The sequence below is a fragment of the Larus michahellis genome, chromosome 1, assembly GCF_964199755.1.
Source record: "Larus michahellis chromosome 1, bLarMic1.1, whole genome shotgun sequence".
Classification (NCBI taxonomy): Eukaryota; Metazoa; Chordata; class Aves; order Charadriiformes; family Laridae; genus Larus; species Larus michahellis.
The window spans coordinates 10,239,599-10,255,444 of record NC_133896.1 but is presented as its reverse complement, the minus strand read 5'-3'; the positions used below and the strand labels follow the sequence as shown (position 1 = coordinate 10,255,444).

At 37.8% G+C, this 15,846-nt stretch overlaps 1 protein-coding gene across 2 annotated transcripts in view; it reads right to left on the bottom strand.

The window, feature by feature from the left end:
• The window catches only part of SEMA3A (semaphorin 3A), a 170,862-nt gene that overhangs the window by 87,592 nt on the left and 67,424 nt on the right, over positions 1-15,846 (bottom strand). Inside the window, exon 4 of one of the 2 annotated variants that reach the window (XM_074573363.1) lies at positions 13,668-13,787. The exons of the other annotated variant lie outside the window; for it this stretch is intronic. Within the exon in view, the coding sequence (XP_074429464.1) occupies positions 13,668-13,787 (120 nt within the window). The remainder of the gene's footprint in view (positions 1-13,667; positions 13,788-15,846) is intronic. 2 annotated transcript variants of the gene reach the window in all.

Below are 15,846 nucleotides of genomic sequence, written 5' to 3'. Positions count from 1 at the left end.
TAACTTTGTGTAGGCTTGGCCCTTACGTATGTAGAGGGGTTTTGAAGGGCATCTAAAGATTATTCAGTAGACAGATAGCTCCATCACTACTACTTAGCTTGTCTGGGGATTTTTTTGGCCTGGAGACATGGGATCGTTTTCACATGACAATGACTGAAGCTTCATCTTTCAAGAAATCTGAATTGCAGAGAGCAAAACTAATTAAGGCCAAATCGCTTGGCCTTCGCAGAAGCCTGAGGACTGGAGAAGAACCCATAACACTGGTGTCATCCTCATATCACTGATAAGATGGTGCCACCGCTGCTAATTATCTCACTGGCATAAAACGAACAAATTTCTATCAAGAATTCTTCATCTTTCCTTTTCTTCTGCCGATACTTTCTGAGCTGTGTTGTAAGCAAAGATTTCTGCAGCGTGAGACGGACTTTTTTTTTTCTTTTTTTTGTGTTTTGTCAAAAGACATGATCAGGCAAAACATTTAAATAAGGGTAAACTTAAGGTATGTGAATAATGTCATTGCCTGGAGCAAGGCCAATGTTTCAGGAGGACAGCAGAGATCTGAACTTTACACCTTCTTGCTTACATATGAAAAGGTCTCAGATGAATGATCTATTTATCTAGTGGATTGTTTCTCTTTAAACAAAGGAAAAAGCAGAATATACTGTGTATTTGTCTCTGCCAGTATGCATAATGTTAGGAAATTATTTTTTAAGTCAAAATGTATGAAATGAGATTTCAATCCAGCATGGAAATGATGGGGAAAAAATAAATTTCTCTCATTTCTGTAGTGCTGTGCTCACTGGTGTTGTCCATGTCATATTCCCACTTGAACGGGTGATGAGAAATGTTTATATCCAGATCCAGCTGCTTGCTCAACTTTCCTGGTGTGGTTTATATTAAGTAGAGAACAAGGCAGTAAACTAGTAATCCCTGAAAGCATCCTGCTGATGAGTCAGACTGAGCTGTTAGCAAAACTTTAGTTACTCGTTACTAGGATTTTAACTCCATGTAGCGCAGAGGTGTGAAAAGGATCGAGTGAATTTTAATACTTCTCTCGTCCTGAGCGGTGCTAATTGAGCTTTGCACTCCCGCAGCACATGGAATGCAATCATGATAATTTTGGCATTCCATTTATCTTCAGCAATTTTGTCACTGTTCTTTTTAAGCCAATAGCATAAACATTATTTTACATATAAGAACAACCAAGATTGTTTTACGTTTAAAAACAAATGGGCATAACTTCAACTCCTCAGCTTTCTGCCACCAATCATATTACACATTTGTATGCCAGATATTCTGCACATAAAATGGATTACTACAAGGCTGCTATTTAATTTGCTTAATTAATTTCATTGTGAAGGCATGTTTGAAGCTACATTACTGAAGGATTCCTCCAAGGTAACCATTTAACAGCTAAGTAACCTTTAATTACTGTGCTGTAATGATACACATCTAAGACAGATATTGTTATACTGTGACATCTGAGCACTTTAACCTAAAGGTAGTTATTAGCACTCCCATGCAAGATTCATTATGGATCATATTTCATTAATGGAGAGTATTGTGTTCTCATCTGATTATGTACTCGCAAACGTTTATTAAGATATCTCCGTGAGCGTGACCATGTTGCAACTCATAGGAATCCATAGATTTTCATAAATCAGGTAGCATTTCTTATGCTCTTATGCTTATGATCTATGCAATCATACAAGCGAAAAGTTATATGACAGCTCTTCTGCAACTCTTTGATACCTACACTAAATAGGAAGACTTGCTTAGGGACGGACAATGTATATAATTACGATTAGCCATGCAATATTTGAAAAAGAAAGAATTAAAATGCAAATTAATGCTGCACTGCAGGAATCACTAGTTGTGATTTATATCACTACAGGTGAGAAGACAGTCCAGACTTGTAGACGACTGCAGATGTACACAAATTAGAGTAGATTAGATGACATAATAAGTCACCGTCAATTCTAATAGGCATGAATTTATCATGATACATTTATTCATTCTGCACAATACCTCTTTCTATCTAAGTTTTCCAGTGGTGACTGGTTTTTCATCCAATGTGAGTCTCACAGTCTTTTCTGACTCATTGAGCTAAAGAAAAAACACATTTTTAAAAACAAAGTTTCCCTCTGGGAATAAATAAAAATAACCATATGTGAATTGTCTACAGCAAATAATACAGAAGCTGAAGAGAAAGAAAAAAGCAGATATTAGCTTGTCTTTTCTTGAGTTCTCAAGTAATGGAGGAAAGTTACTCACCCTTTTCCAATGAAATGAGTTGCTTAGGAAATAACTAATTTACTCAAAGTCCACAGAGGCATGAACGAGTCAGAGGCATGTATTTCATCTGAGTCAGGTCATAGTCACTAAATTATTTGTCTTACATAAACGAGGGAGAGGTGAAGGAAGGAACAGAAGGGCACAGTACATTTCCCTCACAGGAATGGTATTTGAGGGAAAATACAGAGATTCTGTATGGTTTATGCTCAGGACCTCAAAGAGGAGCCAGCACATTTCCAAACAGACTTACTGAGTGCCACAAACAGAAAGCAAGTTGTTACAAACTATGTAAGCTAGAACTGCGAACGAATGGAAGAATAAATATTTATGTTTTTTTCCCAACTGACTTCAAGTGGTTTTATTCTTAGATTTTTAGGACAGAAAGAGTTGCTGTGATCCCTTAGCCTGATTTCCAGTATCACAGAAGCAGTAGGCATGTGGGACAAGCGCAAATATTTAAAACACTGCCTGTTTCAGTACTATTCTTATCTCCCACAGTCTTTCAGCAGTAAATTGATTAACTGCTCATGGCAAAAGATATATGGACTAATGTATAAAGAAGATAATTATTTGTGCCTATGCACTGCTTTCATGTCCCGTGTTCCTTCCCTGCACAAAACCCTCTGTCTAAGCCATGACCTATTCCTAAAACTGGATTTTCTTTCTGCTGACAGGTACTATCGCAGCAATAAAGCTTACATTGCTGTACTGGGTCTCATATTCCCACAGAAGTATTGTTTAAAGAAAGATGAAGGATTTTCTCTCCTGTCAGACTTTTAGGACCTTGAAATACCTGATTGTTAATCTATCTGTGTCATCTTATGCCAGCAGAACATGTGATGCAAAAAGATGAAAGGTTGTATACTGATAAAAACCATTTTCTTTATCCTTTGTAAAGGTATTTAGCAAAGTTATAAAGTGACACAATGGTTAAACCGTATCTGCATTTGTTTTGCAGAGATCCTGCCTCTTGCAGCCATCTTCTGTGTGTGTGTGGCATATATGGGATTAATTCTGATTTGCTTTCTTACATGCTTCAGTTAATTCTCTCCTTAAGAAGCAAAGTACTAATTACTAATCACTAATCAAAGCATCAATATTTAGCATTATTTTCTTACTGAACTATGGAATAGTGGAATTTTATGATTTGAACCTACTTAGCAGCAAATTTGAGACACTCTTTGTATAATAAAGGGCAGAGAAAAAACTCAGTTTCAAAACCTTGTAAAGGCAAGGAGGCATCTGGAAAGCATTATGAAATCTTTTTCACATAAATATAAGTCTGTACATAAAAATGGGGATGGTCAAGATAGCAAGAGAAGAACAATTATTTCCTGTTCCACCAGGCAACTGCTGGAAATACCTGTGAACTGCTGTTTACTCACAGAAATAGTAGCTTCACCTGCAGTTGCTCTGCTTTATATCAAAGGAGAAATAAGATTTAATCATTGTGGAGAAGCCATTTTTGTCATGCCAAATGCAGCTGTTGATGAAAGAAAGACATGCATAAGGAGCCTGAAAGCACACCAAGGAGGCCTCCCATTGTGGAAAGTGACTTCTCTTCTTTCCTGAACCCGTTTGAAAGATTGCTTTTAAATCCATGAGTGTTCTCATCTTTCCTTTGGGGAAATGCCCCTTTTCTGGGAATTCTGAATGAGTGAGACTCTTATGGCCAGAAGCAACATCAAGAGGAGGTTTTTGGGAGAAGTTCAGGAATGAGCCTCTCCATCATTGCTGAGCAGCCTGAACCATGGCTGTACCCAGCCTCTCTGGGCCCCTTCTGGGACGAACCGCAGGCCAGTCACCATACTGGTTTACCATTAAGCTCACACACTGTGAACATGCAGAAACAATAAATACTAAGTCAGTCTGAAAGCATGGAAGTAGGCAGTGTTTTCAGATTTCCATGTAACTTCCGCGAGTTAAATATATCCTACAGCCTCTAAAAAATAAGGCCTGAAAGGCACTTCACAACACATCAGCTCTCATAAAACTTTAGACAAAGTCCAGTGAAGTTGGTTAACATCAACAGGCTCTTGGTTAGGTCCTTATGTCTGAATATTTAATATAAGTCTGGTCAGTTTGCTGTTCTGCATTTCATAGCCCCATGGCATGTATGTGGAGCATCACCCACAGCTAAAACCTGCTGCGTCGTGACCTTGGTTGTTTAAAGCCTATTTGACAAGATGTTTGTACTGAGCTACAAACACAATACAGTCACTTCCTTCAGCTGCAGAAATGACACTTAAAACGCGATTCTTCTTCGTGAGGTCAGCCCCTGTCAACTGGAGCTTTGTGACGTGGGTCCCACAATGAATAATGCTGCTTTGACGCTGATCTATCCAAATCTGAGCTCGGTAACTCCTTCTTTCAGTTTTGCTTCCTCCTGTGCCTCTAAATCAAGAAATAATTCTATTTATAAGTCATTTCCTCAATTAAGGCAGTCCATACTATAGGCTGGCTTTCCACTGTTTTTATTACATCAGTTTCCCGACAGATGGTGGTTTGTTATTTTATTTTTTTCTCCTCCATGTTGGTTGAGAGATCAAAGGGTTCAGCCATACTTGCCTTTTGTTTCAGGAGGTGTATGGATGAAATTTTGCATATGTTGCATGACTGTGAAGTTGGGTTAATGTTTTCAATTGTTACTCTAACAAGAGGCAAATGCTGAACTTCTGTGCTACTAGAAACATTACGGGCTCTCTCGATGAATGAACTTAATATTCCCACCCAGAAAATTGGATCAACATCTTAATATGATTGCCATCTCTCTTAAAAAGTACAATCTAAGCCTGTAATGAATTAGGAAAACCATATCATCTCATGGTAAAGTAAGGTAATCATGTGCCAGGGGGAATATTTATGTTGTGGAAATAAATAATTCATCATAACATCCTTTAATTGATAGGAGAAATAATGAACATCCAAATGCAAACAGTGGGTGTATTTTCAGCTCCCCTGGTAGCCATCACTAAAATTAATTTTCTTAAAGCAGTCACAAATCTCTAACAATGCTAGAAACTAATGGGTTTTTTTCTGTGACTACACAAATGAAGAGTGAGTCTCAGTTTTTGTTACACCAGTATAAGTCAGACAGAACTCCACTGAAGACAACTGGTACTAGGAAAAATCATCACACTAAAAAAAAAAAAAAAAAAAGAATTTAGACCCAGATCCTGAGAGTGCTTTTGACTTGAATCACTCATTATCTGAGGATATTCAAAGTTACCCATGGTTTAAGGCATGGACACACAAAGCAAGACATTGCATGTGGTGTAAGTGAAAATGCACTCAACGGGGCTGCATGTGCGCGTGTGCATGTTCCACTCCACGAATTTACTTCCATGGAGGTCTCTTTCTATCTCACTCTTTTTTTTCCTCCCCTCCAGCAGCATAAACAAAAGTTTTCCCACAGTTCTGAGACTCATTTCTTTGAACCTAATGAATATGTCGACTGGCTTTAGTTTCTTATTCATGGAAGTCATTCAGCTGTGGCATACTGTATACAGTTCTCCACTGTAAGCAACAGCATTTCTCAGTCAGAGAAGGCGAAAGCCATGTACGGTGAGGAAACAATGGTCTTCTCAGTTATCTCAGTGGAAGCGTGCTAGCGCATAGATTCCTCTCATTAGGAGGCAGGGGGTTCAAATTTGACAATATCATTCACACTGGACTCTTTTTGCACTGAGAAAATGTAAAAAAAAAAATATTCTGTGTTAACAGTTACTTTGTATGAGTTGGGGTTTTTTCAACAGTGCAGAAGAATATGCAGGATCTTGCTCCTATCAAGCTTCATTTTGGGTCACTGTATGTCTCTAGTGATCCACCCGACCAGATCCATGGAAACACTGACATTTTCTACAGACCATACCCTTACCAGTTCTCTCTCATCTGAGGGAAGTTTTCAATTAAAACCAAAATGTAGAGTGCTGGAACATCACCTGCAGAGCGACTTTCATTTACAATTTCTTTAAAACATATGTATAAAAGTAATATTAAAGTAATGTGGTTCTGGAGTTGATTTTTTTTTTTCTTCACTTAAGAATAAACTGGGAGGTCTGCCATAGCAATTTGGATATATTTATCAAGTCCTAAACAAAAGTTAGTTGCTGAATAGCTGAACTGATCAGACTTGAATAATAATGGGGGTTTCATTAGTGGTTTCTGCTGTGCAACAAATGGCCCTTGTGGTTGTAAATTCCACGTCTTTGTTCTGCTTCTCATCATATCTTATACCTCTCCTCTGTATGACTTACTAAAGAACTGTGCTTCCATTTTGCCTAAACCATTTAAGTCTGTAGACTGAGGAATAAAGGTGAAGAAATAAAATAGTCAACCGCATTGTTTTGACTTGTGATAGTTTAAAACTTGATTTCATTTCCTGCATGTAAATGTTGAACTTGTAAATCTCAGAGTGAACCTCAGATGTAATTACTGACTTTCTGTCACTTTAGACATAAATAGATTCCAAATTGCTCAGGTGTAATTATGAAATATGCAAGGGCAGGACTGAATGCATTACATGACAGCTGAAAACCTACGATGTTCATGTGTCCTGTCAATGGTTAAAGCAAACCCCTTTATGGTTAAAGACCCCTTCTCCAAATACTTTGCCAAAAAAAATTATATTTCTACTGCATCTGAATTTTAACATACTGAGCCAGATCCTTGGCATGTGAATGATTTGAAATAGTCCTATTCTTACAAATATACCAACCTTGCACTGGTAAATGGAAGATCAAATGGATCAGCTAGTTGTCAAATATTCAGCTGTCATAAAGGCACAACCTTCTTAATTGAATATGTCAGGATAATGAACACTAGCTGCAAATGTAAAGTATTATACTTTTAACTGTGTCGTTTACATCAAAAGTTTAGTAGGCATTATAATTTGTATTAGGAAATCAATTCTTATCTTGTTAAAATAAGATACTGGGAAAAACATCTCTTTCAAAATTTCTCTCTTCAGTATCTCTCTTTGCTGAGGATGAAATATCCGTAGCAGCTGTGTGGACTTTCCCAACAGTGAGGAGTAGGAAAGATGTCAGCCGCTGCTGCCACGTGTGCTACTCAGTGGAGAGAAGTTTACCTCATGTATTAAACTATTCCGACAGCTACATTTTCACATAGAGCCTAACAGTCCTACTTTAAAGGATCTACTCTGGAAATAAATTTTTATTGGAATTATATTTTTGTTGGGGATGACAGAATGAAGTTTTGAAAAATCTGAGTTCTCCTGGTTTAAATTCTCTTTCAGCAAACAAGTGTTCAAACTACAGCTGAAGTCAAAGGAGATCTGCAGTGTATTCAAAGACAGGCCTTCATAAATAATAGCATTTAACCATGAACCTAATTCATATTTGTTTACAAAGGGGTTTATGGAGTTTTTCAAAAAGTCTTTTAAATCGGAATCAAGTTACCTTTTTACGGTGACCTTCTACTTCTGTAACTTTATCATAAGATAATACCACATAACGAGAGGTGCCATTTGGGACATAGCACTCAGCCTTTAAGGAATACATGCTTCTGCATGACAGTGCTTAAAAATGTGTAGAGCTTCCAACAACACATCCTGGTTTCCTTACAAAAATATTTGTCAGACCTTACCAGAACAAATGACTCGCTTTGGTTGTCTTATGAGAAAGGACTGTCATGTTCTCTGTCCCTTCCCTGTACTTCTCTTGTAAATATTGTCTTCGGGTCACTGGAAAGTTCCCATAGCATATCCCTTCCCAACCAACGACACAGTGAATTATGGCTTGGAAAAAGAATTATATGCTATATATAGCTACATATAACTGTATATAAAACTATAGACTTCCAAAATGCTATGAAGGTTATAGCTAGGCCAAGATTTATTCTTTTTAACAAGTGGAGGTAAATTGTACATGTGTGAAAAGCCTGATTTTATGCAAAGAGATTTCACACAGGGTAGCCTAAGGGACTGGAAGTCGATGTCATGTGGAGCAGCAGAAGTGATGGTTTGCAGACCCTGCAGCCTCCAGAGCAATCAAGCTCCTATATTTTGTGATTTTGGTCACTGACCCTGTGAGATGCCTGGACAGATGTGTGCCTAACACTGACTATCCAGTTACCTGTCATCCTCCACAGACAGGAACATCAGTACAACGAAAAGGTCCAGCACTGGGATTTCCCAATATAGCAGAAATCATTATCTTGTTTTTAATGAAAGTATTATGAAGTATATCAGCCTTTTGTTTCTTCTGTTTTCTTTTTTCCCATGGCAAAACTACCCAGGAGATTGAAAGAAGTGCTCTAAAAGGTACTCACACTCTACATAAGCTAAAGATCTGGCTCTTCAGTTCTGTTTTCATATACTACAGTAATAGAGTATCTAGTGGTCTGAAAGGTTAAAGCGTCTCTGAACTGAAATAGGCTGTTACAGTCTGTGAACTAGATCTTCCTTTACTGACATTTCTCTGTGATTATAGTGATGCTTAGAACTAGTATGTCACAAATAATAGCTCTATCACACAATTGTTATATCACAAGTGAGAATAATCCTTTAACGGTATCCTTTTCCTTCATATTTTTTCTATATATTCGATAAGCATATAAATGCAATATAAAGGTATAACTAGTTAGATGGAAAGCAAATTAGCATGAGGTGATTCTTAACTTAAAAAATCATTTGCTCAAATGTTTCACTTAAAAACCACAGGTCAGAATCTCAACTGATGTAAACTGACACAGCTCTGCCGTCTTCAATGAAGTTAGTCCAATTTATGCCACATCTGCTACTACTGAAGTCAATGTTTCACCCTGAATTTTATATTAGATAATGAAACACAACATGTTTTCTACCAGCAGTAGCGCTGGTCCTTCAAGTAATGTGTTCCTTCAAAGTCATTCTCTTAGGAAAAAAAATGGTCTTCCATCACTATATACATATACATAATATATACAGACAAAAAGGACAGACGCATAAATGTATCAGAACAGGATGTCCATTACTTAGAAAATGCACTCTAGACCTCTTCTAATGTGAAGTACAGAAGGGATAAAAAAAAGTGGAAAGTATAATTCAGCAAAATTTTATGAGTTGAACCAAGGATTTTTAAAATACACAGAGTCCGGAAAAAGCAAATATGTTACAGGTGGTAGCGTTATATAACTTCATATGCAATAACTTAATGTTTTATGTACATCATAAATCTGAACTAAATTTAGAGCTTCTTTATGGATTAAGAATGAGAAATAACCTGCAAGTAAAGTGATCCCAGATCTTTTAAGTTCATCCAGTTAAAAATGAGGTTTAGTCTGTTGGACAATGACAAGAAATTTGGAATTAGGAGACAATAAAAGAAGCCGGGTTAGTTCTTCAGACAACATCTATTGATTTACCTCTGTTGAAGAAATCCTAATGTATTCCTGCTGAGGATCTGGCAAACAATTTTGTACAGCTCATGCAATGCCTGTCTGAGCCTTAAGAAAAGGGTTCTATAGGGCATTCTCTATACCTCCACCTGTATGTAAGGGTTAAGTAAATGGAAAATCCTGTTCTTTCCTAAGCAGGACTGTTCCCTGCTGGATCACACAAACTACCCCAAAGGGAGCCCCGGGGAAGGGGAGCAGGGCTGCTTCCCCCTGCTCAGGCATGTACAGGCAGGTGCATTCTGCATCCTGTTGTGATTTTCTAGTGGGTTTAATGCACCTCTGTGTCTCCCTGCAGTTGGATTTGTTCCTTTCGAGCACAGATCTGACTCGTGTAATTTTGCGACCGTTAAGCACAACATTCCTGCACATCCAGTCCTGTTTCCTCAGAAGTCAGTGGGAGCAGAACATAGCTTTACTAATTACTTTCTTATTTTGTCTGGTAATTGGTTTCTTGCACTATATTGCGTTATGTGGAGAGAATGCCACATGTTGCTTAACCCCGGATCCCAGAAGCTGGTGTAGGTGTCTGTGTTAGGTCATCTCACCTAAACTTAGGCACGTACAATATAGACATCTGCATATGAGCCAATTTGCCCCATTCAAGTGAAAGTACAAATATAGCCCTTCCAATGGATGATCTCAAGCTTTAACCTAGGCTCTCCTCAGGTATTTTCTGCGTATACACATGCTACGTTCTCTCTAAATATGTTCTTTCCTGCTTACTCATGGCTTACGCGCTTAAAGTCTATTCAAACATTAACTTTATTCTTCTCTCTTATATACTATGGTTATTCACTTACACATCTGGAATGGATTTAAGTGAAGATTAGTCTGCTTTACTCCTTAGACTGCGGTGTAATTCACAACATATTAGGTTGTATACATTTGCGCAGATCATTTTTAATCAGATGCACAGCATGCTGTTCATATCCTTTTACCTTTTTATTATTATTTCTGATACTGTACTTCATCAAACTCAATTAGACCTGCCTAGTTTCATCACTAGAAATGGTTTTCTTCAAGTATGGAATGGGGCTGCGATACGCTGCTTCACATTGAAGAGATATTCAACAGATATAACAATTCATATGCCTATTACTTTATGACTGTAATTTATTTCCTTTACCCAATCATAAAAACTGTACCATATTCCAGCCTCCTGCAGCCTGCTCCAATTTTTTCCAGTGTCTCCTCTGTCACTTGCCACTCTTTCCTTTAAACTGCACTTCTCCATCCTCTTCAGTTTGGCACACACTCATTTCCTCTCCTCCATCGGACTCAGGCAGGTGGGTTATATTCAGGGCTCACATAAACAAGCAATCTTACCAGACAGTAGGTACATTCCCTGACTATTCCCCTAATCAGTTCACATTTACTTCTCTAAGTGCTTGAAAAATAAATAAGCAGATGGTGAAGTCAGTTAATTTTCCAGAAGTGTTGTGGCAGAAAATGAATCTTCAGGAAATGTTTTTGATGGCAATTTTTTAACTCAAAATCAACCGCTTGCCTTCACTTATACTTTTTCCCTTTTTTAGTATGCTAGGGAGGTATAAACTATACAGGATACAGAAGCAATGGCCCTTTGACACGTCCAGTGCTGCTGTCTGACATAACAACGTAAACCATCTGGCTCCCCCAGACGCAGCGTGCAGGGGTGCAGGGGTTAATATTGTATCCCCACCCCCCATCCTTGGTGTCTCTAATAGCTGCTGCCAATCAAGCACCCTCCTCTTCCCCAGCTCCAGGAGATGCACACTTGAAATTCCTGGCTAGGTGGTAGGGAAAGGAAGGAGCAGGCTCCAGCTGAGAGACAGAGACAGACCAGATTAGTTTTCATTGCAAATCTAATAAATTCATTTATTCATCTGATTTTCACCTTTGCGAGGGACAGGAGCCAGGCTGACTGTCAGATTTGTCAAAGCCTGAGAAGAGGTGGGTGCTGCTGCCTCCCGCCTGCCCCAATTGCTGTGCAGGGGCAGACCTGGGCTGAGAAGGCAGTGACACCTCCTGTGTGAGCGTCAGGAGGATACAAACACTTGTGCCGTGGGAAGGGCAGGTGAAGATGATTTCTCTCATAGCTGAAGTATGAAAAGGAAATCAAAAGCTAACAGTGTCCAAGGTAGTTCAGATAAACATATTCCTGACTTCCGTGCTTTGCAAAGATAAAACCAAGGGTCAAGAGAATGATTCAGGCACACGTGGACTAACAAACTTACTGTATAAATGACCAAAAATGCAACAATTTAGATTTTGTTGATAGTTAGAGACTGCTAAAGAGAAGCTAAAACAAACATCCTCTTTCAGCTCCAGGGCCAAGCACATCATTGACTCAAGTGTCTTAAAATCCAGAATGTTAAACCAAGGTTGGATCTGTCCTCTCATCTCCGATCATCCTTTCTATAAATCCTTGGTAAAGTGTGTGTTAGTTTTACGGTACAATCATAAAACAGCCAAATGTAGAAGTAAATGACCTCATACCAGCTATCTCTCCGCAGATAGATTCACTTGGCAGATAGCCAAGAATTGATTGACACACATCTTACGGAACTAGAGTTAATTAATATGTCTACCAATTCCCAAATGGATCTCAGGAAGCAGAGAATCTGTTTAATGCAGTAAGCAATGACATACTGTGTGTGGTCAAGAGACAATCACTAATTGCCAAGAATGCATTCTGGAATAAAGTATTAAAGAATATGAAAAAAAAAACCCAACCTTCTACTTTGCAGCTCCTTTATCCCTTCAAAATCTTATGCTTAAGGCATTTTAAAGACTCTTGTTTCAAATATCAAAAGACATTTTTATAGGGAAAAAATGGTTCCCAGACTATAAAGTCAACACTCAAAAGGTCTGTTAATTTTTCTACGAGAAGAAATTCTGATTTTTAAATAACTGAGCCCTCATTCATTTAACAATGATGTCTTTATTTTCAGGGAAATCTGGAAACCTGAATTGCAAAACCATAAGGCAACTTGAAAGAGCTGTTCTTTGGAGATCACAGAAGCTACAAGTAACACAACTATGGATTCACCAGTAAAACATAGCCGTAAATTAAGTAAGTGACTGCTGAAAACACATCAGCTGCCTGGTTGCTACACTGAAACAGTCCATGGAGCAATACTCAGGTAAGCCAGACCAAAAATGAAGTGGACTAATTTATATTACATATGCAACTTAATAGGAAAATAAAAGATTGGCTTTTCTGGAGAGAAAAAGGATTGAAATGGAGCACAGAGACATTCTAGTCAAATCTTCAGCCAGGAAAACCAGCATAGTCCCATTGCTTTCTGAGAGTGACACTGGTTTTCACCAGGGAAGACCATGCTTTTCTATTTAGTTATGACAATCACTGACAAAACAGTACAAGAACTACTGCAAGATTTCTGCAACACTAAGCAAAAATCATCAAGATGATTAAAAAAAAGATATATATAGGGGAAAAGAGGGAGGAAAAATGATTTATTTTTCCCTAAAAAGTAAGGAAACAAACCCTAGGTCACATATGAAAAACTGTCAGTGTGTTAGGACAAATCTGAGAAGTAGAATTTATGAATGTGCGACACGATTTTAATTCCCAGCTGGGAGAAAGCTGCCATGGTGTCAGATTGTACTGACTGGTAGGAGACTAAAGGACAGTTGGCCCCAAAATAAACACACAGGCTGAACTACCCCTCTTATGGCTGGTATCTGTCCTGACCAAAAAAAAGAGAGTGCTTTTAATTTCATGAACCAGGCAGAATGGGTTTATTTAAGCCCTTGGGGGAAAAGATGCTCTGCAGGGGAGAAAAGTACAGATTTGGCTGTGATTTATCAATCAGCACGTCAGCACCTGATTCAGGAGCAAGTCCTACCAGATCCACTCACCCAGCCACAGAAACGAGTGAGAGTGCATTTTGGCAGGAAGACATCGTGGCGAAACACCAATGAAGGTTAAAAAGAGGCAAAAAGAGAAATATTGTTTTAAGATAGTTTACCTCAGGATGGCTTCCAACTTCAATATAGGTGCAGACTGGATGAAAAGCCCCTGTTCCGCAAGCGTACAAGTGGGTTTGGTTGTAAGCCTTAAGCACCTTGATGAAATTAGCACATTCTCTCTGCAAAGAAAAGAGGGGGAAAAAAAAAAAGTATCCACAAAGTTAATTCAGTGATTATGACTAATGGGAGCTCTTCTGCGTTAGGGATGTGTGGCTGAATGTGCAGATTTTAGAAGTGTGATCATTTCATGCTGTTTATAAGCTTGTTTATTGTTAAGCATTTAATAACTAGCCTGATTTAGGCTCTCATTTAAATATCTTTGGTTGTCATTTAATAAAGCATCCACCCCTGAAGAAAAGATTACACAAAAATTTTTTGTTTCAGACATGCTTCATCTTTGTAATTTATGCTATTGCCATGTTTGTAAGACAAAACCCATTTATAGAAATGTGTCAGAATGAAATAATGAAGAAAAATGGACCAACTGTTTGCTTGTATTCAATTATGTAACAATTAGAAGAAAGACGGTCCAGATGGAAGGAGTTGATGAAAAACGAATCATTGATACAACATTTCTAACAATAATACGAATGCTGCCTCACCCCCATTGTCTGTGTTTAGGGGCCAGTTTTACAAAGATGAATACATATGCTAAACTTTAATGCAATTATTTGCAGCCCCTAGAATATAAGCTTTGCAAGACTTGGACTTTACATTTTCTACCTAAGTAAATTATCCATCATAAGTAATTCTGGTTCTCAGCAATTAAAAACTTAATAGCAACACTACCAGCCCCTAGTACAAACATTGTCTGTTATCTGTTAACAAAAATGTCATTATTAATGCCTAATGTTATTAAAATGGAAGTGTCTAACCTGACAGTCAAGTTGTTGACTTTTTCTGTTTATTTAATATTTTTATTTCCATCAAGTCTAACAATGAGAAGAAATATGTCAATGCCTGTGAATCAGTCTGCTGACACAATTACAAATGATGGATTTCAAATAGGAGAAAAATAAGAACATTGAAATAAAATAACCATTTCCAGCAAAGGTTGTGTTTAAAATGAAGGAAACTTTTTTATGCATATTTGATGACTTTTTTGGCTTAACGTCTCCAAGTGGACCAGGGCCCCTGGAAACACCACCTGAGCTACCCCCCAAGAAATCTCATTGACTGGCATCATCCGTCTCTGTAACCTGCTTGCTAATTAAACCAGATACTCTCAAACACAAAATAATGGCTCTGCCAGGAAAACGCATGTGCAATTTGAGGCATGCCTTAGGCCACCACAGTGAAAAATAACGAACTTACACTGATAAAATACTGATTCCCTGCCGTACACAAAGGACTGTACTGAAATGACATTGCTCTTCCAATGTTATTGTTTATTTCCATAACACATAATGGCAATGTATTAATAAGAGCACCCAGAGAAAAGCATACAGAATCTTACTACGTCCTTAGCTTACTGCTGATAAGTTATCTTTCCAACTGAGATGGAAGAGAAAACACAGAGATAGTTAAGGTAATCCAACAGGAAATTGAAAGAAATAAGAGATGGATGTTAGCAGGGATCTCTCTTAATTCTTTTCTTTCTGACCTTTCTTAATAAAAACACACACAAATTCTGGTGCATACGCATCCTTCCTCCCACACATGTATAAACACGAACATACATTTAGAATACGTATACATATATGTATCCACAGACTGCTTTCCACTGTCATAGTGGTAGAGTACTAAGCAAATACCTGGCATAAATCATTAAAATTACAATGTATGTTTTGATAGTGGTTTTAATACTGTTGTCCTTTTTTTTTGCTTTTTACTTAAAGAAATATGGAAAAAAAACATGAAAGTGTGTTAATAATTCGATGCCTGCAAGAATAAAAACAGGCAAATACTGCAAATTCACATAACATTAAAAATGAATAAAATTGAAATAGATCCTTTCTTAAACTCTGATATTCTGTGTTTCAGATGGAGCATCTGACTTTAACTCTACCTATTTTAAAACTGACCAATGATTTGTGCATTATTAAATAATTCAGAATTTTCTCACTTGTAGTTGTATCTGGCCAAATTTAATCACAGCACTGCTTCAGTAGGACTGTGCTTTGCCTTGTCTGGTTTGTTGTACCATGATTTAAAAAATGTCTTTTTTGGTCTATGACT